Source organism: Stylophora pistillata, chromosome 10, assembly GCF_964205215.1.
Source record: "Stylophora pistillata chromosome 10, jaStyPist1.2, whole genome shotgun sequence".
Lineage (NCBI taxonomy): Eukaryota > Metazoa > Cnidaria > Anthozoa > Scleractinia > Pocilloporidae > Stylophora > Stylophora pistillata.
Window position 1 is genome coordinate 17,713,987 of NC_142528.1, and position 21,893 is coordinate 17,735,879.

Consider the following 21,893-nt stretch of genomic DNA (forward strand, 5'->3'; position numbering starts at 1 on the left):
ATTCATCTCTATTTCATGTACATCCCTTGCTGATCTAGTATCTACATTGTGAAAGTTTATGACCCATGCAAACAAAAAATATTCGCATAATTAAACAATAGGTAAAAAAAACCCTGATTGTTCATTCACTGTCAAAAGTCTACCACACCAACTCACGTAGAGCAATTAATATTCATCTACTGGGATTTTTTAATTCAAGACACGCATGTGTAATAAAGAATCTCTAAAGAAAAAGAAAAAACAGCAAACCAATGGAAGAAAAATTAAAAGCAAACTACTGCAACACTTTTTGTCCTGTAAACCCTTCCCTTCCCTCCTCTAAAAAAAATACCTACGACACAGACGCAAATAAATAACTATCCAGGCCACTGGGCTAATGATCATCTATCAATTCTTCTGATTGATTAAACAATGAATAGAAGAGAGTTGTTCTGTCGGTATCCAGTACCAAGTGCTTAAACAAAATTACAGCAAGACGAAATACTGAAGATGTACGTACCCATAAATATGAGAAAATGGCGCAATAAGTCACATGTTGTTCTTACAACATCTATAAAATAGCACGAGAACCAAAATAAGTTAAAGTCTATTCTCCAAAACATAAAAAAAAGCCATTCAGCCTTAGTTCATTTAAAGTACGAATAAGGACTCGTCGCATTTCCGTGAACAATATGGAACTTCAAGTAAATAACTAACATGACTTTATATAATTAGGAAATAGTCTCACTGGTGTTCACTTTAAATTAGACAACAAAAAGAACATTCATATGATGCACGATCCTCGCAGTAGATAGCGCTATTTAAGCAATAGCGAAAATCAGACCTGAAAAAAATCAGGCCTGTACGGGATTCGAACCACTGACCTCTGCGATACTAGTGCAGCGCTCTACCAATTGAGCTAACAAGCCAACTGGGAGCAGGCCGTTAAGTTGATTCGTAATAAACCCGTGAAAGTGATAAACCAGATACAGTGATATATATGAAGTTCATATATTTTGAACTGCGGTATTAGATACATATGATGCACGATCCTCGCCATATATTCGCTATTGCTTAAATAGCGCTATCTACTGCGAGGATCGTGCATCATATGTATCTAATACCGCAGTTCAAAATATATGAACTTCATATATATATCATTGTATCTGATTTATCACTTTCACGGGTTTATTACGAATCAACTTAACGGCCTGCTCCCAGTTGGCTTGTTAGCTCAATTGGTAGAGCGCTGCACTAGTATCGCAGAGGTCAGTGGTTCGAATCCCGTACAGGCCTGATTTTTTTTTTTCCAGGTCTGATTTTCGCTATTTCTTAAATAGCGCTATCTACTGCGAGGATCGTGCATCATATGTATCTAATACCGCAGTTCAAAATATATGAACTTCATATATATCATGGTATCCAAAAAGAACATTGGAATAAAAAAGACTCAAAAACACTTAAACACCAAAAATATGTATAGAGTTTGTCCGTGTTTGATAAAAAGTACCCACAAGTAAAAAAGTATCTACAAGTAAAATTCTTAATTGAAATAAAGTAGTACAACAGAACCCCGCTGACTCGAACTCCCAAGGAAAACGAAAAAAATAGTTCGAGTTAGCGGCCGCGCGAGTTAGCTGCTACTAAATGACTGAAAAATGGGGTCAAGGGAAGTCGAATTACGGTCTTTTCGTCCAAGTCTTTTCTTCCAAAAGTATTTTCACGTAAGTCTGTTTGTTTACTTGTTAAGTCTTTTCTCGAAGCACATAAATAACTTTTAGAAGGCGAGATAAGCTATATAAAGAACTTGTTGCGAGCCGCCGCCATTTGGGTATGTCGGACACGTAGTGATGTTACACTTCGTTGCCTTTTACGCTCAATATGGACGCTTAACAACGAGCTTAATATTCCCATTTCTTTCGCGTGAAATAATTAAACGGCAAGCAAGTCTTTATTTTTGCCACTATTTAATAAAATATATTGCGTTACAACTTCATTCATTCTCTGTGTATTAAATTCATGACGTTGAATTCGTAAACGAAGATTGGTGAACCAAAAGGGCAACGGCTCGCACCGATAAGTTTTTTATATAGCCTTATCTATAATATAATATAATATAATATAATATAATATAATATAATATAATATAATAGTTATTTATTTGCTTGGCGGAAAGATCGACTTAACAAGTAGACATACGTACAGACTTAAGATGAAAATACTTTAGGACAAAAAGACTTGGACGAAAAGAGTCTTTCGGACGAAAAGACTTGGAAGAAAAGACTCATGGACGAAAAGACCGGACACCGTTCGAATTACCAGGTGTTCAAGTTCACCGAGTTCGAGTTTGCGGTGTTCTACTGTATTTAACATCAATCCTTCAAGTATAAATTAAACATGGCCAGGTGCATGTTGGTACCCCTGCCTGTCCAGTTCAAAATGAGACAAGTAGCGTATGCTATCACAATTTCTGTTAGTGTATATCTGTAGCAGAGAAAGAAGGAACGAGGTGATCTAATATAGATGATGCCGGAATTTTTTAAAATTATAATCTCTATCAGATGAAATGTAACATTCCTCTGGCAATGTTCATATTTGTTGTTTTCTAAACCCGGCTTACAATCATTTCTGTTTAGACTAGATACTGGGCAGTACGTTTAGAAATTCAATAAGAACCCTTTTTTTCAAATATACATTCAGCAATTTTTAGTTCTTAAAAGGTCACTGATCTAATCTGTCGTGACTATTTTCCCCCTACCTAATATAATATGTATCTACATAATTGGTAATAACATTGTTTTGAATCCTTTTATAAAGTTCAAGTTTTGTATTTATACTCCCACTTAGGAGAGGCACTTTGAAAGTCAAGAACACAACACAATAAGACTTGCTTCTCAACAGTCTGTTCTCCAGAGTGCCTTGCCAATCATGTGACCATTTTTTCTTAACATTTTAAAAAAGGAACAGTACTTGTAAATTGTGCCTGAAGGCAATCAAGACAGTTAAAAGACATTACATGACAATGTACAAGGCTGTGTGCATGATCTGTTTATTTCCCCTGACCCTCCACATAAGCCTCACCCTTGCTTTAACTCAAAACAAGTATAACAGATATTATTAAAAACTGGATCATTGAACAATGCAATGCAATACTTTTTATTGGCTTAGCCATTATGGTATATGAGCCAATATACCATAATCTACAAGTATGGTAAGCGTACGCATCAGCTTAAAATTGAAAGGGAGCTAAAAAATTTAAGATTTGGTAAGATTTGTCTAATATCTTGGAGGCGTTTTTATTAAAACAATAATTCCACTCGCACTTGTTGGATATGAGATGATTATAGCCAACGAGGCATGTAGCGCCTCGTTGGCTATCTATCATCTCATATCCAACACGTGCTTGTGGAATAATTGTTAATTAGTGTACAAAAGAGATCAAACTTTCTGGGCGCCATACCACAGTTTCTGTCTTGAAAATTCAAGCTGCTTTGAGTTTTCAAGCCATTCATTTCCAATTCATGCCAAACTTTCAGATCCTTAAGCTTAGACACCCATATTCCCTTTTGATCTATTCTGACATGAAAAGAAAGAAGTGTTTCATGGTTTTCTTCATGTTAGAAGTACTTTTGCATGTTGCAACATATGATTCCAACTAATGTACTGTGAGCACCAATTAAATTACTTAGTATACTCGTTAAATTAGTTACCAACCAGTGATAATTTAGAAAAGACTGCACATGGTAGTTAGTGTAGAATTGGTAGCCTTTGCTTCCTCCTGGGTATTTGGTCCATTTTTCATGTCTGATTTGTTTCGTTTCTCTTCCACAGGAGGATCATCTACTTCTATTAAAGTATCTTGTTTAACATTGACCTGAAGAAAAATAAAGGAAATGGTAAATTTGCATTTCTTAGTGAATGTAGCCTTACATGGTGTTATCAAAGTGTGGGTTACAACTGCTCACATCAATTTTTAAAATCAGGGATTGTTGGTTCTAGTTTGGCATTTTGTCCACACCCATTCAAAGAAACTCATTGAAAAAGACCTAAAAAATATCTCTGTTTAACAACAAATGCAAAATTGTGTAGAGTTATTTTGCCACCTTCTCCCATTGGAAGTACACTCCATTGTTAGAGTTATGGGGCGTATGAGGAACATGACCATAGTAGGCAACTGGGCTGTCTTTCTGTGGTATGATAACATCATCTTCAGTTCCAATGACTTTCTCCTCTTCAGGCACAGAATCAACTCTGGGCTTCAAAGTGTGACTCTCCATGGTAGCATCAGACATTTCACCCTGCAGGTTGTGTCCACCAATTGCAGTAGTGTGGCCTCCTACCATGGACATATATGACTGGACTGCTTCTGCTCCTTCTTTCTTACCAACAAGCCAGAAAGTCTTCATTCCTCCCTTTCCCTAGCAGCAAAAATACAGAGAGAGGTCAGTGTCATAACTGAAATACATGTTTCTTCCTTTTTCCTGTCATGTCCAGGCTATAACTGGGTTCGACATCCCCACTAGCCCAGTGGCCCGAGGCTAGTAAAAATTTGGATAGTAAAAAAACCACGATTAATAGCCGGCAGGCTTGTAGAAAAATTGAAAGAACTTATATGAATAATTAGTTTACTTGAAGTTCACAATTGATTAAAAAAATAATAAACTTCAAATTTTAATGATAATACCAAGAAAGACGGCAGAAGCCTTTCATCTAATTTATGGCGTCTTTTATTGTCTTGCATGTCGATCGTAAACATCGCTAGATCCCAGACTCTGCGCTTACCTGAATGCTGCAATGCCTTACACATCGCCTTGCACGATCGCCTCGCACTTGAAGCGTTTGTACTATTCTTTATCATTTTAAAAGACCTTGCCAATACGTTAAGAGGAAGGTTTGTGTGTTTGGGGTTCAAGTAGCTAGACCTCGAGGGAAATTGATCCGGGCTACCAAGTTGTGTTTCAGGCTAGTAAATTTTAGAAATCACTGGCCTGGTGGCTAGTGATGCAGGTAGCCAAGTGTCGAACCCTGTATGAGGTTTAACATCATTCTTTTTCACAACCAAGCTCATTTATGTTTATGGCATGTTCTCCATAGCTTGGTTTGGTAACAAAAGTACCGTAAGTTGACCCCAAAATCAGAACTGATAGAGACTCAGATCTTTTCTCGTCTTCATCAGTGACAAATGTAATCGTTGTTTACTATATAAAAATACAAATTAAATAGGATTTAATGTGTCAGTGGATGCAGTACCTTGATATCGATACTTCCTCTTTGCTTCATGAGATAGTTAGCAGCCTGTAAACAACTGTGAGTTGTCTCACTGATGTGAATCTTCATTGCCTACGACAAGAAAACATTGAGATATTTCATACAAAAATAACTTAAATCACAGAACATGCATACCATAAAATGAAAAAAATCAATTAAAACAACTAAGATCACAGGGAAAAAACAATGAAAAATTAGGAACAACTACTGATAATATACATATGTGAAAAAAAAGAAAAAAAAAGGAAAAGTATTAAGACATCACAATTATGTCTGAAACTTGCTTTCGTACAGTGTTAGCAAGCTGCCATACTTCATTCTTCATCAAGGCTAACAAATATATCTACCTTCATGAAAATGAAAATTGTTTCAATAGAATTTCAATAGAACAGATACTCCAACATTATCATTATCAAAACTAGTTTTCAAAAGACATGAGTTTGACCTGAGCTTGAATACTTAGACCCTAAGTGTATGTCTTCAATAACTTACTAGTGCCACAAAATCATAAACTTAAAAAAGTCAATGTACCAATCCTGTAGACTCCATCCTAGAGGCAGTGTTGACAGTGTCACCAAACAAACAATACCGTGGCATTTTCAAACCAACAACACCTGCTACAACCATACCAGTGTGAACACCTAATGCAGAATACAAACAAATATCAGTGGATTGTTAGTTGGGGTTTGCAATCACATCACTATCACTTTTCACAGAGTTCCCCTTAGTTTTGATAGTTGAGGGTCCTTGGGACCCCCAGTTCCAAAAATTTGGGGGTCCCTTTAGCTTTTTAGGGGTTCCCTGCCTTTTACTAAAATTTGATTTTATAGTTTCTAACAGAGAGGCAAAAGCCAAGACTAGGTGTTAACGCTATTAATAGAGCTTTAATTTTGGAATAAAGTGTGCTCATGTTTCTTATTACACCAACCATTTGTTTTTCGGTCGAATAATATTTTAACCATTGAAACTCCTCCAACCATTCAGGACAAATTTGTGTTTCTCCACTTGGGTATCATCCCCCAGATCTGTATCACTTCCAGGTTTCCCCTTTCAAACATCGAATATATTGAATAAGCCCTTCTGAGTAGACACGTTCTTGACCATGACAAAATGGCGGGTCAAAGGACATGCCATGATGATCGCAGTAATTCTTGGGTAACTGGCCCGCCAGACCCTGTCTCCTAACTAGTTGGAACCTTTTTCCTGCGTCCCAAGGACGCACATTGGCAAAAACTCTACGTCCTTTTAATTTTTTGTGCGTATAAGATGCACACATGTGCGTTAACGTGAACTCTGTCTTCACTTGACTCAGCAATGTGACTCCGAATTTCTTTAGTTGACCTAGGTTTTCCTAAAAATCAGCAGATTACTCTTGGCATTGTTTATTGACCCCAAGCTGCACTTTCATTTGCATTTGCATTGGATTGCATGGGAGTCACACCTAAATAATTGACTGTTACTTCAATCTGGTTTTTAACTATTTATTGTATACAATGAATATATGAAGTGAAGTTCATATATTCATCGGCCTGGATGGCCTGCTCCCAGTTGGCTTGTTAGCTGAATTGGTAGAGCACTGCACTAGTATCGCAGAGGTCATTGGTTCGAATCCCGTACAAACTTGATTTTATTCAGGTTTGATTTTTCACTATTGCATAAATAGCGCTCTCTACTGCAAGGATCGTGCATCATACGTATTTATTGTATATCACAGGCAACCTCAGTTAAATTAAAAAGGATACCACGCTTGACCTACAATAAAGAATTTTATTAGAAAAATGTTCTTACCTATCCTTATCTTAAGGTGTTCACTTGATTTTGATGGATCACGGAGTGTTGGCATGGCAGCTATCATATCCAGTGCAAGGTCTGCGACGTGTTCTGCATGATACATACTCCTTTCGGGGACACCACTCACCACCATGTATGCATCACCAATTGTCTCCACCTGTAACAATACATATTTTTAAACCCTTAAGGTGGCTCGTACCGGTTTTCATCTTTTTGATGGTTTGTAACTTTGAAAGAATACAACAGAAAGACTGACCAAGGCCAGTTGAATGCTTTTATGGGGTTGAATTACATAATCATTGGTTATCCAAAAATAAGTGTCATTTCGTCACTAGCAGTTTCCATGGCAACGCTTTCATAGGCTTATTCAGACGCATTTTTTAGCTTGTGGCTTAAATAATTTGAAAACTAACCCAGTGACCCCCTGATTTTTTTCAGTGATTGCTTTTGGCACTTGAAAAGGAAAATGCACAAAGATTTTTAAAAAATTCTACGAAGTGGAATTTCAGAAAATCTACAAAAAGGGCAATTTTCACACATCACAAATTTCCTTCCGTAGAATTTTCTATTTTTTTTTCTGATGATTCCTTTCGACGTTATTATCATATTGGAACAATAAAAAGAAGGGGTCACCGGACTTGTTTTCATGCAATAGCTTTCGTGAGTTTAGCAATTTCCACGCGCGTTCTCGCGCATTTAAAAATCTGGATTCTATAAGATCGACATTTGCTCATGATCTGTTTTAGCTACCGCTGACAATTGCGTGTGCTCGCGCGTGCACCAGCGATCTGATGTTTACAGACGTTTACTGCTAAGAAAATCATTTAACAGCCGTAAAAGACAGCCTCCTGAGCTCATCTTAAAAATCCTACACATGACTTCTGGCTATATCATATTATTTTCCTTGAAGTTTCAAAGTCTTCGTCGACTTCAGGTAGATTATCCTTCACTTGAGTTCTTCTTTTTTCGCCGTCGCAAGATTTCATATCGGTTGAATATTTCTTTTAAATGTGAAGTGAAGCAACCTTTACTTCTCCGAAAATCGTCTTCGTTATCTTAGTTTCTATCTCCTGCATTCATAGTGGCCGCTCAACACATCAACAACAAGCTCTTAGGTAAACTTCTCACATAAGTAGAAAAAAATCCTCGCGCCACCATCTTTGTTTTAAATTTTCGTCTTTAATCTCGCGCTTCTTTCGCACGTTTCTCTCGCGTGTGTGAGGCTAGAGTGATCTGTTGCCCGCACGAGGAAACTGGTACGAGCCACCTTAAATTAAAATCTTTAGAGTGACCAGCAGCTAATTTCACCTTAGAATAATAATACTGAATCACTCATTCAGATTGTGAGAATGGAATGATTGCCCACCTAAGATGTTTTGATTGTTAAACAAATTCTCCTAATCAAAATCAAAGGAAATGTATTGAGAAGAGCATGGAGAATATGAATGCTGATATTAGGGCATACAGGGCTAAGCTCCAAAAAAGGAATTATTGACAAGGATCAGAGGGGAAACTTCAAAAGCAGCTCTCATAAGGCCATTTGAATGACTCTGATTTCTCTATGTGGTAGGCAAAATTAACCCCTACTGACTCTGTGGGGAAAAATTAGACAATGCTATACAAAGGAGGCGGGCAAAAGTGAATAACATTGTTGTGAAAATGGTAGGACGGAGATAACAAGTGATATTGAACTGCTTTCAATGAGTATTTCCCCTATTGTTTTGAAATAGATTCATTGAATTCCAGTGAAAAGTTATTTTGCATTCACAAGCTAATGCAGAATCAAGTTTGCTGTCAGCCATAGATTATCACTCACTTTGTAGACATTATGCTGCTCGCTGATCTGGTCAAACACAGTGTACATATTGTTCAACATGGTCACTACTTCCATAGGGCTGATTAATGAACAGATGTGTGTAAATCCAACCACATCACTGAACAGAACAGACACACCATGGAACATCTAAAAAGAAACCCAGACAAAGGAATAAATTAAGGGATTTATTACATAATTATTTGATTACGCTCAGATATTGCACATAAGGAGGCAAATGTAGAAGTCAACTAATGCAGATGTTAACTAGCAGTTTCATAAAATATGGCCAATGGGTGATGGCCACAGGGCAGAAATAAACACTCAAGGCACACAATTTAGCTGATTTATCAGACCTTGGAATGATGTAATGTCCAATGACTATATAAAGGTTACTCGGAAGTTGTTGAGACTTTGCATACCTCACAAGTATTCAGAGCTGGTTCACCCTGCCTGAGGCGATCTGCAACTGTTCTGGGGATCATTTGATAGAGCAGTGAGTCAGTGCGCCTCTTCTCAATGTCCAGTTCCTTCATGCTCTCCTCGAGCTTGGCACTTTTGATCAATTCCTGTACAATAAAATAATCAATAATAAATAAAAATTTTTCTCATGGTTAACACAGTTGAGTTTTTAAACATTAACCATTTATTTCCCTTCAGGAGGGGTGACACTCCATATGTAATTAACAAATGGCATACATTATTGAGTTATGGATACACATGGGAGGTTGCTAAGCCCAAAAGACGTGCGAGAGTCACTCAAAGAGATAGATGAGAGCAACTCTAGCTTGAGTGCTTAGCAAACCAACCAAGTGCACCCATAACTCAGTAGTGTACACTGTGGTGTTTACCATTTGTTTTATGACACAAAAAACAATTTCTTAATTGTGAAACATTTGCTTATTTGGATATATTTGCTCATGTTAGCAGCATATACATCCCAGGGCAAATAGTAGACACTGACTGACCAATCTGACTGACTGGTCTGAGTGCATGCTTTACTTGATTTATGTTATAAAAAGACAGGGAGGGATTGAAAAAAAGAAAAATCACATGAAGTCATGAACTCCTCAAAAGCACATTGGGATAAATATTTATCATAATATCAACTTTTCAAGGATATTTTACCTTTTGCAGGAAATTGCACATGAAGATTACAGAGATAGTAAAACACTCAAGAACTATTGTGATCAGATTCCTTCAGTATTCCTTGCACATTTTACAAGCTGCATGCCTTTTTAAGTGACAAATACCACTCAACAACATCGAGCACACCAACTTGAGCTTAGATTGTCTTGATAATGTACTTAAGTTATTGATTTATGATTTTACTGTGTACAATATTAATGCCAATATAGCTACATAATCTGTTGATTTGAGATTTGTTGAAATGTTTGTTGATTTGAGATTTGTTGAAATCAGTCTTCAAAGTCACTTTGTCACGGGATGCCTTCAAAAGTCCTTTTTACAGTTGTCGGCTTGGTGGCCAAGCCTTTGAACAGGAGTGAGGCTTAGGGTGACCTTGTTATGATGGAAATGTTGCTGCTTTTCAAATGCAAATTACTTTGTTATCATGCTAACTAGATACAGGTCTCTATCACAACAGGGTCACCCTTAGCCTCACCCCTGTTCAAAGGCTTGGTCACCAATCCCACAACTGTAAAAGGGACTATTGAAGGCATCCTGTAACAAAGTGACTTTGAAGACTGATTCACCTGTTAAGGGTCAAATTAACAGCTGCCCAAGTATTCAAATTACTGCAGCTATGCCACCATTTCAGACATTTTCAGTAATCAGTATAACCAGCTAAGTAGGTACTGCTAATGAAGTTGGCAGTCATATCTACCATTCATTTGTTGCTAAAATATTACCAACAATCTGATCTATCTGCTATATATATATATATTGAACAGTTGAATGTTGTTTTCTTTCTGTTTGTTTCAACACTACGCCCAATTATGTGTACATTGCTCACATTTTGAACAACATTTTGAGATGTTGTTCACTTATCACTCTCAAATTATACAATAATGAAAATTATTCCCCACATTGGTTAAAGAAATTCATGACTTCATATTTAACACAGATAAATATTGCCTTGTTCCATCAAAGCATTACTACAGCTGCATAACATTATGCTACATTTATGAAATTTTGCAATTTAAATTGAACTTACATAAAGAGAAATTAAAGAGAAAAAGGATTTTAAAATCACAAAATTCATGGCTCAGATGCAACAGGGTTTCATTTATAAGTTGGAGAAAACTAAAAATAGATGAAATCTTCCAGTAGTGTTTCCTCATTGGGTTTTTTTTGTCTCTGGCATGAAGAAATATATCCGCACAAGACAACCTTTCCTAGAAATGAGAATTAAATTTTATTTTCTGCGTCCTAACCGCTTTCTGGATGCTTTAATACAAGACATTCACACTCGCTATGAATAATAATTTTTAACGCAATCTATAGCTAATGTTTCCTCATTGGGTTTTTTTTGTCTCCGGCATGAAGAAATATATCTGCACAAGACAACCTTTCCTAGAAATGAGAATTAAATTTTATTTTCTGCGTCCTAACCGCTTTCTGGATGCTTAAATACAAGACATTCACACTCGCTATGAATAATAATTTTTAACGCAATCTATAGCTAATTGCATATGAATAAAAGAGTGGTGTGTACTGGGAATAACCATAAAACAATTATGGACTAATTGCAATATGCAATGGCATATTGCAACAGTAGTATTCTCATTTGCATGAAAACAATTTGTTACCTTTAGAGGGCTTAATGCTTTACAGCTAAACATCAAAATACAAATTCCCCATACTGTTCTCTACACATTTCTTAAGGTGCTGACAAGGAGAATATAGTCAAGAGTTTTTTTGGTAGGTGATCATATACTTTATTCTTAAGACCTTAACGTTTGATTCAGGAGTGAAATTGGAGAGAGAAATTAGATGCCATCACTTTTAATCATTGGGGTCAGTGGCTTAATGTTGTCTAACAAACCTGATCAAGAGCCAGCCTGAGTTCTGCTGACTGTTGTGTTCCAGCAAGCACAAGGTCCCTGCTCGAGTCATGCATACTCAGGTCATTGATATACAATCCAAGGGAACACATCACATCCAACTTTTCAATGCTGAAATTAGAACACAACTGAGACTGTCTTTTAAGATTCTAAAACTTCACTATTTCTGATTTAAAAAGTCAAACAATGTGTAATATTACCAATTTACTTTATGTGCAAAATCACCAGACAGCAATCATGCATTAATCCCAACCTTCGTCAGCATTTTCCTTTTCACTACATCATCTCCATGAAAAAAAAAAAACATACCAAATGAAATGGAGACTTTCTTATTTTTATCTCTCTTATTTCACATGAAAGAAATGCACTCTCTTTCTAGTGATTTGCCATTAAATCAAGACTAATGCTTTTTTAGGAGCCATTTTTTTGCAATATAAAAATTCAAGGGAGGGTTATAAAATATATAAACTTCCTGGTATGTTGTCTGATTATATCCTTGGCTTTCACACTTTGCCTCAAAGCTTGCTTCTCAACCAAATATTCATTTTTCTCTCAGCAGAGCACATTATCAGCCAATACACTCCAGCTGCCTAAAGGGGTTTAAAGTGCTACTGAAACGTAATTTTCATATCCGAGATTTTTGCAATATTATAGAGGTTGAACGTTATTTGCAAACGCTGTGTACTTTTTTTGGGCCAAAGCATAGCGGAAAGTACATTTTTAACCATTCGAAGTTGACCGGCTGAGATCAAAATTGGCGGCCATCTTGGCGCGGCCAAAACAGCCCTGTGACGTCACTGGTTGTGTACTTCTGTGAAAGAAGGGTAAAAGCATGGTGTGTGGCTTGCATGTTGGGAGGCTGAAAAACAGGATTTCGGGCAAAATGCCATCCTCGTCTTATTCATCGGCGGCCACATCGGCATCTTGGCTATCTGCGGGAGGTTCGCCTGGATAGGGAGCAAAATTCCCGACTGATACCGAGAACGAATCTCTACCAGTCTATTTAGTTAATCGGAAACTGACGAGATCCACAAGATTAGGATCGAAACTGCGGTCTTGCTTGACCATCTACAGAAAATGTCGAAAGACATTATAACGGTAGATGGGCTACTAAAGGCCCCGGGCCAAAGCAATGCCATTCAGAGAATGAAGAAAACATGGAAGCCTCATACGACACCGCCACTGAAGATGATCTACTCGGCAAGTCTGAGGATAACGAACAAATCCCTCTGTACCAAATGCCTCGCAGAACATGCCCAGAATCCCTACAATATAGGGTGAGGGCCAAAATAAGAGCAGACGAGGATTTCAAAAATGAGATAAAGCAAATCCTTAACAACGCGGAGCACGAAACAGTAAAGGCGATCATGTGCTTCTATGAACGTGAAATCGGTCGTTTTAATACCGAAATAAAGAAAAGAAAACGAGCCAAAACGGCTAGAACACTGAACACTAAGAACTGTAGTACGATCGAATCAGCGCGCGACGTAAGCTGAAAGCAATCAAGACAACTTAACGATCGAGACAGTCAAAAAAATAGCTGTACATCTACAAAGGTGAACGATTCGAAAAAGATGCAATCCCTGATGTGCGTACTCAGTGCCACACATAAAGCAAATTCTCATGAAAAACTGGCATTTAATAGAAACACAACCACTACTGAGTGAACTATACAACAATCCGCCGCTCGTATCTTACAAAAGAGGGTGGTTGCTCAAAGACATACTCGTGAGGGCTAAACTTTGAATAGGCTACTCTAAACACACGCTTGGGGGTCGTGTAGGCCTGTCAACCCCATTTTACGTCACCATCTTCCTCTTCGCTACTGGAGACAACTTTGCTTCGTTCAGAAGAAGATTCACTTGACAAAACTTCAATATCTGCCATCTCCTTCGCCCACGAATACAAACAAACAGTGAGTGAAATAAACCACGTTATCGGAGTGAACACAACCAGTGACGTCATCAATCCATTTCGCTTGGTACTAAGGCCCGGACATGGTTTTGTGTAAAATTTTTGATTTGAACGGTTAAAAAAGATATCTCTCGCTTCTTTTTAGCCAAAGCAAATTATCTCATGATGATCAGCATATTCAAAACTACAGGTTAGAGAAAATATTTCAGATACGAAAATTTCGTTTCAGTAGCACTTTAATTACTTATGAGCCCAAACTTAATGACAATTATAAATGAAAACAACAGTGAACAAATTAATAGCAAAGCAACAAATTAGTATTTCATTGGTTGTGGCATTTATAGCCTGGAGTTCGTTTGTCATCAATTTATTTCACATCATTCTAAAATCTAAAGAGTTTGATTTGAGAGAAAAGGGTAAACAGCAGTCTAGAATCCAAAAAGTGACTATTTCTGGGTACCTGGCTAAGCTGCCATATTGTGAGTAAGTCCATCGTGCTCTCATGAAAATAAGTCATGAAAATCTTGTGTTAATACATGTGGTTCCCTCAAATTGTACGTTCTCATATTAACATGCAAAAGTGCATTTAAACCTTTGCCCTTTCATAAACTTTTAGCAACATACACCTTTAATATACATTTAGTCTGATACAGACAACAATATCCATTTCAACTTTATCTTTGCCTTAAATTTACCTATCTTGATCGAGGTACAATTTATCTATCACTGGTAGATGCATGTTTCCATTCGCTTAATATTTATTTATTACCATATGTAATTCACATTCATGTACATATATTGAGTGTAAAAGGAGGTCTTCTATCTCTACTATACATAGGGGTTTCTTCCCATGGAAATTCCCAACTTTAATTAAATTAGGAAAATGATTTTTAACTACAGGCATAGATACCCATGACCTACACCATATATTAAAATGATCACCTACCAAAGAAACACAATAAAAAATAAATAGATCAAACTTGCAGATTCTAGACGCACTTACATTGGAGTAGCAAGGTATACCATAGATTGCCAGTCTTCCATATACAACATCTGTCCCTTAAGATGGATGCAGCATAATTCATTGGGGAGATCTTTATCTGTTCCATTTACTATTTCTCCATTTGTACCATTCCCCAAAAGAGCAGTATTGTTCTGTAACACAGGCTCAATGGACTGCAATTCAAACACCACATTTGTATGTAATGTGACCTGTAAAATAAAGATGGTAAAGCTCACTTCTTGTCAATCAACTGTTACTGAATTAAGGAAATAATTGCATTATTTTTTGATACACAAATGTAAAAGATTTTTTACATTGTAACAATTAAAGGGTAACCATTAGATCTTGATATGGTCTTCATGAAACCACAAGTTGGAAAACATGTATAGTGCATGATTACAGGATTATGGGATAGCATCAGAACTAATTTACCAATTTTGACAAGGAAGCAATAATCCTACCTTAGATAGACAGAATTTTGGAAAGTTTGTCAGAAGAGAATATTAGTTGACAGAGTAAAAATTCCAGCCATAAAATCTTGATTTAAAATACAGGTCTGTGTTGAAAAAGTCTACAACCCAAGGAGAATATACCAATATTAAAATGATCTTCTCAGCTACAATAAAAACACTGTCACTCAGCTTTGCTTCAAATTTCTGTCTTAAAAATTGTAGCTTTATCCCTGGTACTAAATCAAATTGAATTCCCAAATTTACATGTATAATTTTCACTTCAACATTAATATGTATAATAATTTGGATATATCAACAAAGTTGAAATGGTAAATTGGCCACCGTAATGATTACAAAAGCTGACGTTTCGAGCGTTAGCCCTTCGTCGGAGCGAATAGAGGAATTGTGGGTTGTGTGTGCTTTTAAAGGCAGAAAATGGAGCTACGTTATTGGTGGGTGCATGGCAACAAGAAAAACATGAATAAATTAGTGGAATGAAAAGCGTTCATTGATCCCTGTGGGATTGAGACTGCCGGTTTGAAAGATGAGCTTTTGTTCAAGATTTTTACGGCTTTCCGTGCCACCTAAGTGCAAGGAAAGACCGCAGATTGCCATATGTTGCTTAGAATGATTACAACATATGGCAATCTGCGGTCTTTCCTTGCACTTAGGTGGCACGGAAAGCCGTAAAAATCTTGAACAAAAGCTCATCTTTCAAACCGGCAGTCTCAATCCCACAGGGATCAATGAACACTTTTCATTCCACTAATTTATTCATGTTTTTCTCTTTGCCATGCACCCACCAATAACGTAGCTCCATTTTCTGCCTTTAAAAGCACACACAACCCACAACCTCTATTCGCTCCGACGAAGGGCTAACGCTCGAAACGTCAGCTTTTGTAATCATTACGGTGGCCAATTTACCATTTCAACTTTGTTGATATATTCAAATTATTTCGTTACTCCCACCGACGCAGCCCCAAACAGTTTCTTTCGAAACTATCAGCCTTTATTCATTAATATGTATAAGGCAACCAGAAACACTTCAAAACTTTCTGTTTTATCATTTGCTCACTTTTGTGAAGATTAGTAGATGAAAATTTAGAAGCTGACACTTGAATGATAAAGACTCCAACTCCAAATTCAAATTCAAAGTCTAAATGATGTTTGTTTTCCACTGGGAAAAAATTTTCCACACCACTATCACTTAGCCATCAGATCTTCATAATTGTGGGATAGCACTTATCAATGGAAGTTCACTTTTCTTGATGAATACACAGGAAGTATGTAATCATTAAGTAGAAAGCAAAAGGAGACAACATAATGATCCGCCACAGAGATATATTTTTTTACATTGGAAATGCAATTCTTGTTCAAAAATAAGAATCTAAACCAAAATTACCTCACAAAAATGTATGATAATCAATTCTGTTTTAATTTTAAGTCTTTTCCCAATCTAGTTATAGATATTGAAACAAAGGGGACATAATGAACTATGAAAGTGAAAATAAACATGAAAGAACAAATAACTTTATTAAAATTTTATCTTGACTTCAAAAAATATTTCTGTACAGAAACTTGACAAGCAAAGAAGTCTGAATTATTTATTATTGTGGATCAGTTTGCACGGTAATTGGCACGCAAATTTCGCTGACTGAACCTGTACATTTTTAACATTTACTTCACATGACTGTAAAAACCAGCATTTTACCAATTAAAACTCACCCTTATATCCTGCCATTGAAAACCAAAATCATAATGAATTTAAGCCATTTCCCTGAGTTTTTTTTTAATCAGCAGCCATATTGTCATACACACTTCTATGGTGTTGATGCATGACTGAGAAAGCTTAAGTATTACACAAAAGCCACACTAAATTAATAAAAAAAGCCAAAAATATTTCAAGCAGAACTTCTTTAAGATGGAGCATGTTAATTAAATTTGTTACAAGAGGAGAGAGTACAATGTTCTTCATGAGAAAGATTTAACTCCTTATCCAAGCAAGATGCAACAAATGATTGCACGTTAAACTTGACACAAATATCTTCTGTTTGGCTCAGAAAAAAGGCACATATTTCTTAGCAGTGCCATAAGCATTTGTAATAATTCTCCTTGTATAAATCTAAAACAGAAATGAATTATGTTCACTCTCTATATGTCCTTTCAATCTCTTTCAGAAAAACCAGACAAAAATGATGGCACAAAATTGATTTATTATGAAACAAAAGTTGGAGATATTAAGAGGGCTGTTGATTATATCAGTTGTAAAAAAAAATTCTGTAACATTGAGAAAAATTTTTAAACCAAGGGGTTTAAGGACTACAGGCTAGTACATTCCATCTCAGGTAGCAAGCTGAATAAACTTGAGTCTGAAGGTGTGAATCCCTTTTAAGCTATTTTAAGTTTGCTCTATTTTTTAAAGAGAAAATATTTTGATAAATTCTATAACCCTTTTAAAAAATTCATTCGGTCTCCAAGTAAGATAGTATATTATGTTCTCCAAAGTATGGCTAAGGGGAAAGTTACCATGTTACCAGTCAAGCTTCAATTTGTTGACTATAGCAAATTGACAGACATTTTTCATTTGCGACGGGACTCAGTTGACAAGAAAACTAATCCCCAAATGAATAAAAAATTACGTTTGCCCTTAAAAACTTATTTCGAAATAATTAATGTGGCATTTTTTAAGGGAATGAATTCCACAAATGATGAAAACCATATGAAGGTCACTGAAAGAAAAAAGATTGGGTGAAAAGAGAAGTAAATAAAACTACTTAAAAAACAGATCATGCTAACTTACGTTTTCCCATGTGAACTGGACGAACGGCCGAATGATTGTGAACTGTGAGACAATTGTTTTTCCAGGAAGAGAGGGCAATATTGCTTCCAAGCTATTTCCAGTGCTAGAAATTGTCATGTCTCGATCAAAAACAATGTGAAATGGAAAAACCTCGTAGAAAATTTCCATCGGTATCTTCAAGCTGCCCGTGTCGCCGTTGAGGGAAATGACTGAATGGCGTTTAGGCCGTCGACGTGTTTCCATATAAACACTGTTGTCGAATGTGAGTTGGAACAAGGCGTAACTGCCTTCTTTGTTTTCATTGTACTCCAACACTTCGACGTCCACTTCAATGTGGTAGAAGAACTGACCGACTGCTTTAATCTGGCCAATCACGTAATAAAGGAACCCCTTTCTTGAGGATCGATAATGCAATGTGAGGCCACTTTCTGTCTCATTTTCACAGAAAAACGATGGCGCTTTTAGCTTCGGGTAAGTGAACCGTAAGTACTCGTGAAGATTATCCAGACCATTCAGGAAATCTCTCATATGCCGGCCGAGGACTTTCAAAATCCTGTCGTAACCATACTGGCCTATGAATCCGAGAAAATGAAGGCCGACTTTCTCAGTGACTTCCTCTCTGCTGGCATTCGTTACTTCCAGAGCTGCTTGCACAAGACGTGTCATGATATCCTCAGAATATACCTTGTGAGTGGCAAATGTATGATGCCGTGTACCAGACTTCTCCACAATTTTGTTCCAAACTGATTCGCCATATTTTTCCAATACAACACTGCGAAAATTCTCCAAAAGCAAGCCGTACATGTCAATGGTGTAGCCTCCGCGAAAATCCACGGGAATATTGACAGATGGCGCTGACAAATATAGTCAAACCATGAGCGAAGCATATAATAACAACCAAACGCGTCACGCTTGCAAACGAATTAACGTGCAGCAGATGGACCTAATTGATTATCGATGAAAAGGAAAAAGCCTAAAGATGGCCTGAGGGACCTGGACGTGTCGAACGCGAACAGCGACAGATGACGTGAAACTGGAATGCACAAAAACGTGAAAGCTACGAGATAACAAATCGAGCCATTCTCGCAACATCAAGCCCCTACGCAGAGTAAATATATTCGAGTGTAATATAATAGTTTCATTGATATCGGCTGAGATCACAAAAGAAAATATGTAAGCCGTCCCTGCACTTTCGCGCACAATGGATCTCCCCTAGATACTTAGATACGATTAACAAAGAGCCCGGAAAGAAATGCATTAACGAACGACTCCGGAGTTGGATGGTGTCAACTTGGATTGCACTGAATTCGTCGTTTAGCTAATTGGGTCGCCTCTGCTTCAGAAAACTCAGTTTTCCTCGTAGCAGCCTTCCGAGGAAGGCGCGCGTACAATTTGAGGCAAGGCACGGACATAGGTCTCGAAAGTTCAGCTTCCTGCGTTCGCTGACTGCACGAAATCTAATAATGTGGGTATGAATTATTCACGTGTCAACTTGTCAGGTATTGGTTAAAGTTCAAGGTGAGATTAAAATTCGGAGCCGTCTCCATTGTCTAATTTCTATGCGCGTCTTTGAAATGTATATTGAGAAAAATTAAAATGCTTGTGACCGACAATGTGACAGCTGTGAAATAGCAACATCCCTTTGCAGTGTGTCTTAACATTAACCCACGCAATAGAGAAGGCAAAGATCAAACATACGCGGACAAAGACATAATTGAGACTTTGGAAAACCTTTTTGGGAATTAAAAAAAGTTACTCCAGAAATTAAGACTACTTTATACTTTGATATGGCAATGATTAAAAACGGATTTATTTATTTGTCTATATACTTTTTATTTCGTTATTTATCTATCTATCTATCTATCTATATCTGATTGTCTACCTATTTATCGATCAATCATTCATTAATTTATTCAGATCTTTTCTCTCTGTGTGCGACGTTGGTCAAGATGGCTGGATACTGGCCGAGTTTAGAAAGCTAGAAACAAGCGAAGTCATTAAAGGATTTGATTATAGCGATGAGTTTTGCTTCCTCGCGAAAAAAAGTGGAATTCCGAAGACTAAGATAGAGTTCCCCGTTTGAAGAACCAAAAGAGATTCTTTTTTTTTCATGTATATGTACGTATAAGAATAAACACTAGCGAGAAAAACACACGTTTCGATGACTCCATGTCATCATTCTCAAGTGAGAAGAGAATAAAAATGAATAGTTAATTTATACCGTACGAAGGTGGCAAACGTGAAAAGTTTACAAGTAAATAGTTTACATTTATGAACTCAACACGCGCAATTATTTATTTAAATATTTTAAATATTTTAAACTTTTTACGTTTGCCACCTTCGTACGGTATAAATTAACTATTCATTTTTATTCTCTTCTCACTTGAGAATGATGACATGGAGTCATCGAAACGTTGTGTTTTTCTCGCTAGTGTTTATTCTTAAATGTCTAACAAAATCTAATGTCATTCGAATGTACGTATAAGTTTGATTTTTATGCACCCTTTCGTTGTAACTATTACATTATTCGAAACAATTAAAGTCAAACATCGGTGAAATTAAACAATACCGTCAGTGTAGCTAAATATAGTCTCTACACGTGATGTGTGTTTATGGAACTTATTTAAAAAGATAGCTATGAAAAAAGAAAAATTAAAACACCAGGAAATAGTCATCAATAGAGTAAGTCTTGATGGAACAGGGTCTGAACTTGACTTTGTCAAGACAAAATTAAAACAAAGCAATGTGGTGTGTTTTTTACAAACAATCCACTTTGAAAAACGAGACAAAGGCTCTTTTGGTTTTCTCAGATTCCTGGAATATTATTAATAGAGATTTAGAGATGTTCAAACAGCTGCGAATAAACACACACGAGTGAGAGAATTTTCATAGCTTTTTTCGTCTCCAAAACTACTCCTTTGGTGGGTCGAATTCACAGAAACATAAAAAGAGTTCACCAGTGCTTTGTCGTCAAACACAAGACAAAGTATGTGCGTGATTAAATTACACGTAAAAGGAGGTACAACCAAATTAAAGTGAATAGGTCATATCCTGCAATTGAGTATGAATAGCTATATTCGTATTGATAGCAACCAGCGTGTTGTTAACTGTGGCGGCTTATTTTGATGCGAGGATGTCAACATCAAAAATCTCCTGCCAACAGAGCCATCTTTTCCTTGTATGCTGAATGAAAGGAAAAGAGACCTCTGCTGACAGGGAAGTAAAACATTACTCAATATCTGAGTTCACTTGACAAACGAAGTTATGCAACAGCAATCTCTAACACGTCCGAACTTTCTTCAACAGGGAAATAATGAATAAGTAATCAGATACCCTATAAGGACGATTTAAGCGACAAGCACGTACTGTAAATGATAAAATAAATAATAATTTAGCAATGGACATTCCACTGGGTGGCTCTTCTTGTCCACTTTTTCCCGATCGATTTGGAATTTGGAATGTTGGTTTTTGAGGAGGGAGGAAACCGGAGGACCCGGAGAAAAACCCTCAGAACAAGGACAAGAACCAACAACAAACTCAACCCACATGTGACGCCAGGGCCCGTTTCTCGAAAGTCCCGGTAACTTAACGGGCCCGAAGCCATCTTTTAAAATAAAAATTTAAAAGATGGGAAAGCAGGTTATGACATCCAAACCAGCCCCTTTTGTTTCTTTAGCTGATAGTTTTAATGTATCATTTTCAAAACTTTTTAACATTCCCATCTTGAATGAAAACAGAACAGCTTTACGGGCCCGTTAAGTTAGCGGGACTTTCGAGAAACGGGCCCCTGTTCGGGAATCGAACCCAGGCCACAGCGGTGGGAGGCGAGTGCTCTCACCACTGCGCC

The 21,893-nt window shown here is 36.9% G+C and overlaps 1 protein-coding gene and 3 long non-coding RNA genes across 5 annotated transcripts in view; 3 read left to right on the plus strand and 1 right to left on the minus strand.

Annotated features, from left to right (window-relative positions):
• LOC148722076 (uncharacterized) overlaps nt 1-21,893 on the plus strand; it is a 153,159-nt gene that overhangs the window by 50,895 nt on the left and 80,371 nt on the right. The window lies entirely within an intron of this gene.
• On the minus strand, nt 1,440-19,519 carry LOC111321924 (soluble guanylate cyclase 88E). Its single transcript, XM_022924935.2, has 10 exons — nt 18,047-19,519; nt 14,795-15,003; nt 11,859-11,988; nt 9,274-9,420; nt 8,855-9,001; nt 7,036-7,195; nt 5,779-5,888; nt 5,230-5,319; nt 4,083-4,397; nt 1,440-3,853 (listed from the first exon to the last, which is right to left on the minus strand). The coding sequence occupies exons 1-10, from the start codon at nt 18,848-18,850 to the stop codon at nt 3,704-3,706; spliced, it is 2,262 nt and encodes a 753-aa protein (XP_022780670.2). The 5' UTR covers nt 18,851-19,519; the 3' UTR covers nt 1,440-3,703.
• Nucleotides 7,256-10,230, plus strand: LOC148722078 (uncharacterized). Of its 2 annotated transcripts, none has more exons than XR_015992300.1 (2): nt 7,256-7,972; nt 9,989-10,230. It is a non-coding gene; the product is annotated as an uncharacterized LOC148722078 (long non-coding RNA). The 2 variants fall into 2 exon arrangements; XR_015992299.1 differs by lacking the exon at nt 9,989-10,230 and adding an exon at nt 8,769-9,469.
• Nucleotides 19,437-21,836, plus strand: LOC148722079 (uncharacterized). The gene is made up of 2 exons (XR_015992297.1): nt 19,437-19,564; nt 19,964-21,836. It is a non-coding gene; the product is annotated as an uncharacterized LOC148722079 (long non-coding RNA).